General features: G+C 35.8%; 1 protein-coding gene across 1 annotated transcript in view; it reads left to right on the plus strand.

The window, feature by feature from the left end:
• Positions 1 to 3,732: 3,732 nt before the first annotated feature.
• The window catches only part of LOC126355964 (alanine--glyoxylate aminotransferase-like), a 62,597-nt gene continuing 54,231 nt past the window's right edge, over positions 3,733 to 12,098 (plus strand). Inside the window, exon 1 of the mRNA XM_050006570.1 lies at positions 3,733 to 4,277. Coding sequence (XP_049862527.1) covers positions 4,122 to 4,277 — 156 coding nt within the window. The 5' untranslated portion in view covers positions 3,733 to 4,121. The remainder of the gene's footprint in view (positions 4,278 to 12,098) is intronic.

A 12,098-nucleotide genomic window follows, 5' to 3' on the forward strand; every position in this document is an offset into this window, starting at 1 on the left:
TTTGATACTTCTTAATACTTTGACCTTTCTTTGGTTGACTCTCATTCCCACTCTAATCTCAACTGACTATCCATCCCATTTTGTGGGACCTGTGTTTCTTCCTCATTTTAATAGAGGCCAGGAATGTCATCAGTGACTCTTGTCATTGATATTCTTTCACCCTGAATTTTAATCCCACTTCTCAAAATTTCTTTTCATTCCAGAAAAAAACCCTAAGTGTTTGTATTTTCATCTTGGTCCATGTTCAAAAGCACATGATGTTGTCACACTGTAGTATTATCATCTAGAAATGATTGCTACCAAATAGATATCTATCACTAACATAGTTTGTGCTTTGTTCACAGAGCTGAGAACTACAGAGCTTGCTCATTTTCAGCAAGTGTGTTCTTCCTACTACTGTGCTACTATATTGTAGTATCTCGAAAGTATATGATTGGGTTCTGAGGCAAAAATTCTATTTCTCTAAATGCATCTTATTTTTTGTTGACTAAGGACTGGAAGAAGACATGGTGGTGGAGGGAGCAAACAAAAAGTTTGGGTGGGATACGTGATTTGCTTGCCCCTCCAACCACTACATTTGCTGCTTACGATTTGACTGATATGATTTGCCTTGTAAATTAAAAATAGTTTAAGAATAACCTTGAATGCCTGATTAATAATATTAAAGGAGTTGATACTTATTGTGCCTCTAGACAGCTCTGTTCTGTTCATCTATGTTGAATCCTTATGTAAATCTATGGTCTGCTAGTAGTCATTGGCTGCATTTCTCAAGCTGTTAAGCTTGATTTTGGACTTCAGTGACATAATCAGTGAGTTTGATTCACTCAGAACAAGGGAATAAAAGTAAAATTGTAATAAAAATACAATGCCTCATAGTTAAAGCAGTTTTATTCCTAATTAATGATTTTTGCAGTATTAATAATTTATGAGGATTGCATTATAATCTTTTTTTGTATCTTATTTATATAATAGTTTCCATAAATAACAGTATATAAATTTTGTTTTAATTTCACTTTCTCTAGGAAATTTGGCCAGTTTGTAATTTATTTAATACAATGCTATGTTTAATACGATGTGTGCAATATTTTTCATCAACATTGTTTCTTTAAGTATTATATTTAATAACACTTCATTTCTCTTTAACTTAATAATAATATTTGCTATATCTGCTAAAAAATAATTGCAAAATGGTCATTTTATGGTGGAGGAGCAGCTTTGACATTTATCATAGTGGCTCAGGATCATCTTGGTAATGCTCTGCCTTATGCCCTTTGTAATTCAAGCACATATTTCCATGTTCATTATTCCTTCTTGGCTCTCATACACATTGCATATTACATGCCCTTTGCTGTAGTGTGTGCCCCTAGGTATTTTCTGGTTATTTCAAACATCTTTCACCACTTGATATTGTCATAAGCTTTGTCTAGGACAATATGTTCTACAAAAGTGTCTATATTTTTCTCAGATCTTGCCCCCATTATAAAGTATATCAAGTATAATATGAGAACTGCCTCTCTGATGCCCTTACATTTCCCAAAGCTAATTTAATTGTCCTCAATTTAATTTTCCATTCGTCTGTACAATTTTTTTGTCAGCAATTTGAAAGCATGAGCTGTGAAGATCTGTGTATGATGATTCTCAAATTTCTCTGCCATTGTTATCTTTGGATTTTCTATAAGTCATATGGCATTTCTCCAGACCTATAGATCCTACATATTAAATTTAAACATTTGGCTGCCACTTTCCACAATGATTACTGAAATTCTGGAAGTATGCTATTTATGTATCCTGTATTATTTGACTGTAAGTCTTCCAGGCTCTTTCATTCTCTGACTCTACTCCTGTACATACTCCAAATAGACTCTCATTTCATCTTCTACTGTGCCATTAGATTATGTATGTCTCCTTCTCACTGTAGGTACTTTTTCCACTTATCTTCAAACTCCTTTTTGTTTAAGATGGAAATCACTTTTGCACTCTCATCGTTGGCACATTTGCCTTTATATTCTCCAAAAGCTGTAGTTGTAATGACGGAACAGAAATACCCTCAGGAATCTCGAGAAGTTAATTTGGCTTTTCTATATCCAGGATTTGTTCTTCTGACTACCATTTCCTTGTCAATTTAACATGTTTTTAGCACTCATTTTGCTTTGACAGCCTCACTCTTCCAATTGCTTTTTCTTCCTAAGTGATGTATATTGCTGTATTAGTTTCTGTTCCTGAGTATTTGTGTAATTCCTCCTTTCTCTGATCAGTTGAAGTATTTTTCCTAAGCTCAACTACTTAGTGTGATATTCAACATTGTGATAAGCACAGTGTCAGAACTTTATGCACACATCATTACTTCGTACTTTAGTTCAACACACAAGCTGCCAAAGTGGCATCAACTAAAAGCACTTGCATCAGGACACTGATCTACCCAATGGGAGTTTCTAGCCACAAACATGTAAGTATGGCAATATCCCACTTCATCATATATTGATTATTCAGATGATTCTCTTAAACTTCACCCTACTCTTCGTCATTACTAAATTGTTATATGCTCTTGATAAGCCTAACAACTGAGAATCTGGTTTTTTAATCTCTGCCTTACCATGGAGTAAGCCAGCTGGTTTCTTGCAGTACCACTTGGCCTTTTTCAGTTACACTGCTTCCTCTCATGAACACGATATTTTATATTGTAACTAAAATTTATTACAGAACTCAAGGGATCTTATTACTCTGTCATTCCTGTCACTGAGCCAATATTCTTCTATAACTTTGCTTTCTGTTCATTCCTCTACTACAATGATGCTACCCCTCACAATTATTAGACTTTTATCTCCCTTTATATTTGAAGCACTAGTGTCCCCAAACCATTGAGATGTGAACTTTTCCTCCAACATATCCTCTCATTCTGCACTGTCCCTCCTCCTTTCCCAGTTTCTGTTAGCAGTTATCCCACCTAACTTTTATATATGGTGCCTGTTGAAATGATTACAATTACTTGTTTATATACCTTTCTTTCTACCTTTTTTATGTTTCTCTTTCACGTCTCTTTCTATTCCTTAATTACATTATTTATTTCCACGTTTTATTTGCCCTTCCTCTTTAACACTGCTTTACTTTTAATTCTGCCTGTTCTATCACCTACAAACTGAAGCTGACACAGTGCTTTTATCTCCTTATTCTTACAGATACTTTTTCATTCATTCTTGCCTCTCTGCCTCCACATAACCTCCCCTGAATCACATGACCTCTCATCCCATTGCAACCTACACCAAACAATGCCTTTTACCTCTCTGAAGAAAGACAATACTGTTCTGACATTTAGAGCAGTTCTGTATTTGAAGTGTTTCTACTGGAAGTTGTTCCTACTGAAAACAATTTTTTGTAGGTTTCTAGAAATATAATTTGCAAGATATGGGCTGGATGTTATCTTTTAAAAATCAGCTTTGTGTAACTGAAATGTCAAGGAAGTCCAAGTATTCTTAACTGTATAATTTTATTTTACTTTGGGAAAATGCAGAAAACAGTTGAAAATTATTGATTAAATATAAAATATGGCTATTTTTAGGGAGCCTTCCATCATTTTCTAAGGAAAACCTATCATGTTACAGTGCTGCTAATGTGAGTACAAATGTAGGTTGATAGCCATGCTTTCCTTGTGCAGATTTTATAGTAGTCACGTGAATTAATTTGTTTTCTTCCGATGTTGTTTTCATTTTACTATTATGTACACTTGTTTTCTAGTTATACTAGAGGTAAATTTCTACCAGTGTCACAAATTGTTGCTGAAAATGAATTGAAGATAATGGAAATTGAAGTTAGTTCCTTATAGTATGATCTTTAAATACAATCTGTTTTTGTGTTCAGATGGTACTTAACAAAAACTGAGTACAGAGTGTGCATGTACCATGATAATGTAGAGCTCATCAACCATTTGTCAGCATTAAATTTCACATTTTCCTTATCTTAATCCTCTTAAATGCAAGGCAGAAAAGAATGGGTCTTATCTGAAGGACAAATCTGCTGTTGCCCTATCAGCAGGCACTATTTCTGCAACTGGGCAGTAGCTGCTCAGCTGTTGTGTAGAGCAGTCAGTTCTGTTGCCAGCACACAGCGATCCACTCCTTCCCACCATGGAGTGCACAATACCACCCCCAGACAGGCTCCGCAAACCACTGATTATCCCATACAAGTATATGATGAGTGCTGGCCCTGCAAACTGCACTCCACGTGTTCTTCATGCTCTCTCTCAGGCTACAATTGGTCCTCTTCATAAGGAAGCATATGAGGTAAGTGTAATGTACAAGACAGTAAAATTAGGCAATAGAACTGCTTATTATAGAGTAGAGTTCATGCAAATAGTATATTGTAGCTTTTTGATATATGTAACTGATAAGCAATTTAAAACTGCATCACTTTTGCTCAGTATGTCTTTTTCCATGTGTTTGACTCATTTTTAAAATGATGATAATAATCTTCATTTTCCCATAATAACATGTACAATCTTGCACTTTATCATCTTTTTTGTATATTTATGTTACTTAAATGTAAAAAATACCACATTACATACCATTAAATAAATATTTACTACCACTAATGTACTGTAACTGAATAAAATGCAAAATTAGTACTTTAGAAATGAAATTTAGAAATCTTGGAGAAATTATAAAAACCTGTCAATTAATAACTATTTCAATTTGTCCTTAAATACTTCTCTGGTCTTGCTTTCTATCATTAGGCCACCTGTTAAAGAAATGTCTTACAGAAACAAATGGGCTGTGATTTCTAGCTTTTTCATAACTCAGATATATTATGATAATCATATCTTGTTCATGTATTGTGATATTTAATGATACTATTCATTTTTTATGTGATACATTCTCTTTTATAAACATATTTATCCTAAAAACATACAAATAGTACACAGTTTGTAAATTACACTTAATCAAATAGTTCTTAGCAATTCTAACAACCATCTTTTGGGGCTTGAGACAGTAGACTGCCAGTGCCCTACCTCAAATCTTAGTCTCAAATTGCAAATGTAAGTGTGTTCTTTGGCAGTAGATTTGTTTTTGGGCAGGAAGAATTATTATGGTTGTCAGACATTTTAATAAGTAAATATTGCAGCTAATATTTTTACAGGTGCTCTGTTCATTTACTTCCTCATATGACCACACTTTCAATAACAAGTTGGAAACTGAGAAATATAGCATCTACTTGTTTGTCTTGGTCCATGGTATTCAGGTTGTAATGAGAAAAATATGCATTGTGTGTCACAAGATCTCTGTTTTTGTAATCTATGCTGGCAGGTATGAAGGGCATCATTTTGTTCAAGATATCTCATGACATCTGACCTCAGAATTTGTTCTAAGATTCTACAACAAATGGATGTCAAGGACAATGTTCAGTAGTTTTGTCTTCATAATGATGTCCTCCTGAGTAATCACCACCCAGAGGTCCGAATGAGCGACTATTTTACCTCTGGAATATTTTACTCAAGAAGATGCCATCATCATTTAACATACAGTAAAGCTGCATGCCCTTGGGAAAAATTATGGCTGTAGTTTCCCTTACTTTGAGCTGTTTGCAATAACAGCATAGCAAACCTGTTTTGGTTAATGTTACAAGGCCAGATCAGTCAACCATCCAGACTATTGCCCCTGCAACTGCTGAAAAGGCTGCTGTCCCTCTTCAGGAACCACATGTTTGTCTGGTGTCTCAACAGATACCCTTCAATTATGGTTGCACCTACAGTACTGCTATCTGTATCATTCCACTTGGGACCTGTGGAAGGTAAATTAGCTTATTTGTTTCAGTTGTAAGTATTTGTCATGTATTGTTATTTTTCTGACATGTTCTACATCATGGAGGCCTCCTCACTATGGATCAATTGGAATGAAAGTAAATCTAATCTAATATAATCTAGTCCTTTGTACACCGGTACATGTTCTACGTCCTGGAGGACCTCCTCACTACGGATCAATTGGAATGAAAGTAAATTTAATTTAATCTAATCTAGTCCTTTGGACACTGGTAAACTCTGCTGCCAGAACTGCATCATATCACTGATATCATTTTCATTGTGGGTGTCCTCAAAGAGATTATATCTTTCTGTTGCCATTAGATCTAATGTAGCTCCACGTGAGTGGGGTTCATAACTGTTCTAGGTAGTTTTCAGAGAAGGTATTTAGTAAAGTTTCGCATGATGTCTTATCACGCCTGCCACTAACAAAACTGATTTCCCCAATTAACTATTGGATGGTTAAAGTTTCTACCAATGATTACAGTATTATTGGGAAACTTTCATACAAGTGAACTGAGGTTTTCTCTAAAGTTTTTGGTTACATCAGGAGATGAGTCTGGTGGGCGATAGAAAGATCAAATTATAATTTTATGCCCACCTCTGATACTGAGTTTTGCCAAAACAATCTCATATGCAGCTTCAATCTGTACCTTGGTGGATCTGAGTTTCTGTCTACTGTGACAAATGCACCCATTTGCCTGTCCATTTGATATACACTTAAATTTCCCCAAAAAGGTCACTTGTATCAATTTCATGTTTCAGTCACCTTTCTATACCTAGATTTATGTGTATACTTTAAAGTATGCTAAAAACCAATCACAAATAGTGCTAATCTACTCACTTTGATAATTATATGTCTTTCTTGCAGATTACTTAATTAACATATGAATTACTTCAAACTAAGCATTTATCTAATTTTACATAAAACACAATCACTGTTAAACACTAACATTACTTTTAATCAGAATTTACATCCCTGAGTCCAAATAGTCTGATACATTACAAAAGGAATGATATAAAAATACTCTTTTACTTTAGTTTTGAATGACTGGTGATTTCCCACTTCCCGTTTAATTTCATGTAGCAGCTTCTTAATGACTTTTGTGCTAGAATATAGAATTTCCTTCTGGATCCAAGAGAAGAATGTATAGTTCATATGGAAATTATTTTTATTTCTAGTCTTGTGTGCTGGTGAATACGGCAGTTCATCCTAAATTCACCCTTAATGCTAACTACTGATACCATTATGGAGTAAATTATTGATATATTAGCATAAGATTCAAAAGTTCCTATAAAAGACTTCTGCAAGATGTTCCTGCCTTGCACTTTTGTAGAATAAATACTACTATGACCTGCATTGCATCAGAAGAGTATGTCATAACACTGTACTGAGTGAGAAAAATGTAAATTATGCCAACAGTTCTGCTGTAACTTAACATTTAGATTGCTAACTAGTGCAAAGCAGGCAGAACTGAGATGTTCGGTTAACTTACCTACCTTCTCTGCCCCTCAGCATGTTAACTATCCATGTAAATGACTAGAAACTTCTCATGTGAAATCTCATAAAATATTTGCTCATTGGCTGCTTGTGATACATATAAGTTATTTTCGTTTGTCTGGAATTGCATATTATGAGTCGTTATAAGAAGAGTAAGAGTTAAGCTGTTTTGGTGTGAACTTATTTCAGTCTGTCCCTGATCATATCTGGTGTGAATTCATTTTGGTCCTTTACCAATATATTTCCAGAATTAGAAAATATCACTGTCTTTTAGAGAATTATTCAATACATTTGATAATCATTTGTGTAGTTTATAAGATAATGTGAATGCTGGTGAGTTGTCAGCTGAAGCAGAATTACTGAAATACAAGTGTCACCATAGCTGGGGTTGAGATGAGGCAGGCTATGCTGGAAACTATTCAAGGGCTGGGCAGCTGCAGTTGCTGGTGAGAGGCAAGTGGAAATGAATGGTCTGAAAGCACAGATAGAGTGAGAAAATATATGTTGTATTTGTGAACTGTGTATATTTTTAATGGTGGTCACTTTCTATATTTTGTGATCCTTCTAAAAATGTGGTGGCATACAAGGGTGTGCAAAGGGCAGCTCCTGATAATTCTGCTCCAGGCTGTCATTCTATTCCAGGCAGTCATTGGGGAAATTTGAATGTTGGAGAAGGACTTGGAACTTGTAAAGTGATAGGTTCTAGGTAGCAAGTACCATGCAAATACTTTAACTTTTGTTCAAACTTAGGAGAAAAGCAAGCTAAGTTGAACTTATAATCTGTGAGCTTGTTGGGGCTTTAACATTTCAAAAGTGTCTGGCGACATGCAGCTTTGGACAGCGAGTTCTTTTTTTTCTTTTTGGTTGCATTTTAGTATCATTACTGGTTAGACTATTAATATATGTGTGATTACATGCATTTAGATATGTTAGTTGCTATATGTCCGCAGCTCGTGGTCTCGCGGTAGCGTTCTCGCTTCCCGAGCACGGGGTCCCGGGTTCGATTCCCGGCGGGGTCAGGGATTTTTCACCTGCCTCGTGATGACTGGGTGTTTGTGTCGTCTTCATCATCATCATCAATCATCCCCATTACGGTCGGAGGAAGGCAATGGCAAACCACCTCCACTAGGACCTTGCCTAGTATGGCGGCGCGGGTCTCCCGCGTCGCTCCCCTACGCTCGGTAAACGGAGTATGGGACTCATCATCATCATCATCATCAGTTGCTATATTGAAATCTAATTATTTCTGGCTCGTGAACTGTTTAGTGAAATGGGACTTAGTATTTGAGGACCACAGATGTTTCATTAACTTCTGGATGTGCATGTATCCAATCTTTTCTACTACTATTTATTATTGTTATTTTGTTTCATGGTCGCACACATATTTGCAGGACCACCATTTCCATTGTTTATGCATTTTAACTAATGAATAAATCATCCGTTAGTTAAATCTGAATTCTTTGGTGTTGCCTCCTGTCAGTTATCTGAAAGGATACAACATTTAATCAATTATTTTCTCCGTTTGTTTCACCCTACTTTTGGGTACAAAGAATCAATCAATTTTTGGTGTTCTGTACTTTTCTATTAATGCATTATTGTTTCATTCTTTCTGATATTGCTTTCCTTTCCTCTTCAGAGATTTAGATTGTTTGTTTGGTTTTCATTTTGAATTGGAACCTCTCTTTCTTGTCTTAAGTTTTTTTTTCCCCAGTTTTATCTATGAGCTTGGGGCTTTCTTAAGTCCTTCTCCATTGCCTTAAACTGATTTGATTTTTTCCCCTAAGAGGGAGTAGTCAAAATTATTTACTGATCTATCTGGGTTCATACCAAGGATGTACCCATGAAAATCAGTTCTTCTTTTCCTCAATGCATCTAAGAGTTTATTGGTCATGTGGTAAGGGCTTCATATTTGGCAACTTGGAAGGCCAGTTCAGTTTAACTTTTGCTAGATACATTGCTTTTTCTTAAGGGTATTCCAGCTGATCCATTCTCCAAGATATTTGAATTCTTTGACAATGTTTGTTGTTTGTTCTCCCACTTTACAATGTTTTGGTGTTTTTTTATGTTTTTCATCTTTTGATGCGAGATTTTGAGACCTATTGTTACAGCTTGTTTTTGAAGTTTGAGTATCTGTTCTTTGGCTTCGTCTCAGGTCTTGGCTAGAAGGGTGCAATGCCCCACTAGCTACCTTACATGGATCAGTTTTTGCCTATAAATCACTGTGGTTGGCAATCGGACTTGTAATTATAATCGGCAGACACTTGCATGCAATAGGACCTCAGTGTTCACTAATCACTCTAAGCACTGCAGAGCTAAACTCTTACCACAATCTCTAATTTTGAATAATTTGAACTGATATAATAACTTAATGAGGAAACAAGGGGGAGGAGAGCACACAATATAAGTCATAATCACTTTAAAATAGCAACATACCCTGGATATGGGCAGTATGGATCATACACATGTATTACTTTCTTTACCACACCAAAAGACACTTTCATCAGAACAGAATAAATCTATTTTAAACTTGATAAACTTTCATTCAAAATAACACTGAAATGTTGAGTGAAAAGACCCTTCTAAGCTTTGAAGACACATAGCTACTGTGGTGTTATTATTTGTGATTTTTGTAACTAGTAAACATCTTTCTTCAACACTGACTGAAAATGAGTTTTTAGACTGACGTTTCCTGATAAGTTTCAATGTGAAGAATTTTTGAACTGATAGTACCTCAATGCAACATAACAAAAACACTTTCCTCCACTTTTGTTGATACATAATTTAGTTTGTCACATGCCATGAATCAGTAAAATCATATGTCCTGAACACCACAGTAATAACCTTATTTGTAGTACTGAAAATGTGTTCAATACCCTTTGTTGTCTTCTTCCGCAACTGCTTTCACAATATGATGCTTTGCCTGATATGGCAATAATAATTTTAAGCAGTTTATATATAGGCCTACATATAACCAGCTTATGATCTGAAAATTTTGCTGATTAAATATCACAGTATGTGAAAAGGACACACTAAGTATGTACAGAAATAACAACAGTGTGATAAAGTTTGTTGCTTTTAAACACATAACTTGTACAAGAAGACAAAGAGGACAATGAGTCATGACTCTCACACTTTGAGAAATAGAATATAATGAACTTCACCATGGAAATAAATACTTCAGTCCTTTTGTGGTGCTGAGCAGCATACTGCGGCCTCTTGTGAGATTTTGCTACTGATGGATGATTTAGCAGCTTTTACAAAGTGGCTTCAAAGTTGTAATTCCCATCGTAATATTTGGCCAGGGCAGTGGATAATGCTGCAATATAATGTCTGCCTCCTTCCCAGCAAACAATTACTTCCCTCCAGCCCTTGTAATAACATTGCCACTTCTATATCTTGCTTTGTTGACAAATAGCTTCATAATACTGTAGAATTATGTTTAGCATTAATATCCCATCCATACAAGGCTGTTTAACAATGATCATGCTCATTATAATCACCACACAATACAGTATGTGGGCATTGCACCACACACTACTTCACCACCCCTCTGACTCACAAAGAGAACTGTTCTGGAACTTCCTGTTGCAATGATTCTTCCACCTTCCCCCCCCCCCCTCCCCCCCCCCCCTCCCGCCCCACGGGGAAGACCCTTTACATTTTAACTTGAGCCTAAAGCCATGACTCCTTACAGCTTGAATTATGAAGGTTCATAATACTTTTAAAACTAAGATCTGCTTAACAATATATAGAGATTAATACAAAGAACATTATTTACAGCTATACATTTAAAATACAGTTAGAGATTATTGGTTGCATACTTCACAGCATGATGGCAGCACCTTGCAGTTGCAGGCTGTCTTACTTTACCCTGTTGCCATTAGATGGCATATGGGCCCTCAGTGTTCTATCATCTCACTGCTTGCTTTATACATGTTCTTTATAACTACACTGCCACTGATCATCTTCTATGAAATGAAATAGAACAATTCCTACACTGTGTGATGTATACTTGTGTTGTCACAAGGACCATATCATCTGCAAAGCCTAGACAACTGGCTTTGATGCCTTTGTCTTTTGGTCTCAACAAGATTCCACAACAGATCTTCATGTTCCACTCTCTGACTACTTTTTCTAGGGCACAGTTAAATAGCAGTGGAGAGAATCCATCGCCTTCATACACACTAGTTTTTATCTAAAAGGGTTGGAGAATTCTCCTGTGAATATGACTCTGGAGGAGCATTTGTGCTACAGCAGCACACTGGCAAAATATTATTTCTTTATTGAACATGTAATTTTCATAGCCATTAAAGAGTGAAACCCCCTAGGGGAGACTGTAAGTAGTTATAAGAACATATGAGGCTATGGCATAGCCATTTCACAGAGTTTAGAGTCACTAATGAGTAAATACAATATCTCATTGCTTGGCATGCTCTACACCATGACAGAAATGATCTTGGTGTCTGCTTCAATGTTCTGGTATGTGGGCAGATCCTCATAGGTGGCCATTGGCACTTTTTTTCCACCACTAATATGGTCTTAACTTATATTTATCACCACTGTTGCTATCTAAATTATTTTCACTCTCATCCCTTCCTTTCATTTCTCACATAATTTCACTTTCTACTGTTCATTTGTTTATTTGGTGCTCTCTTTTACCTCTTATTACCTTGGAAGCATATTCACCAGTATCTTATTCTTTCACTTTTCTCTGATTCTGCTCGTTTTCCATCATTTTTGCATCTATTTCCCATATGGTCTAATTTATGCCCGATTTTTTGACTAAACTCTACTTAATTTCTTGTTTCC

The sequence above is a fragment of the Schistocerca gregaria genome, chromosome 3 (genome assembly GCF_023897955.1).
Source record: "Schistocerca gregaria isolate iqSchGreg1 chromosome 3, iqSchGreg1.2, whole genome shotgun sequence".
In the NCBI taxonomy this organism is placed as follows: Eukaryota; Metazoa; Arthropoda; class Insecta; order Orthoptera; family Acrididae; genus Schistocerca; species Schistocerca gregaria.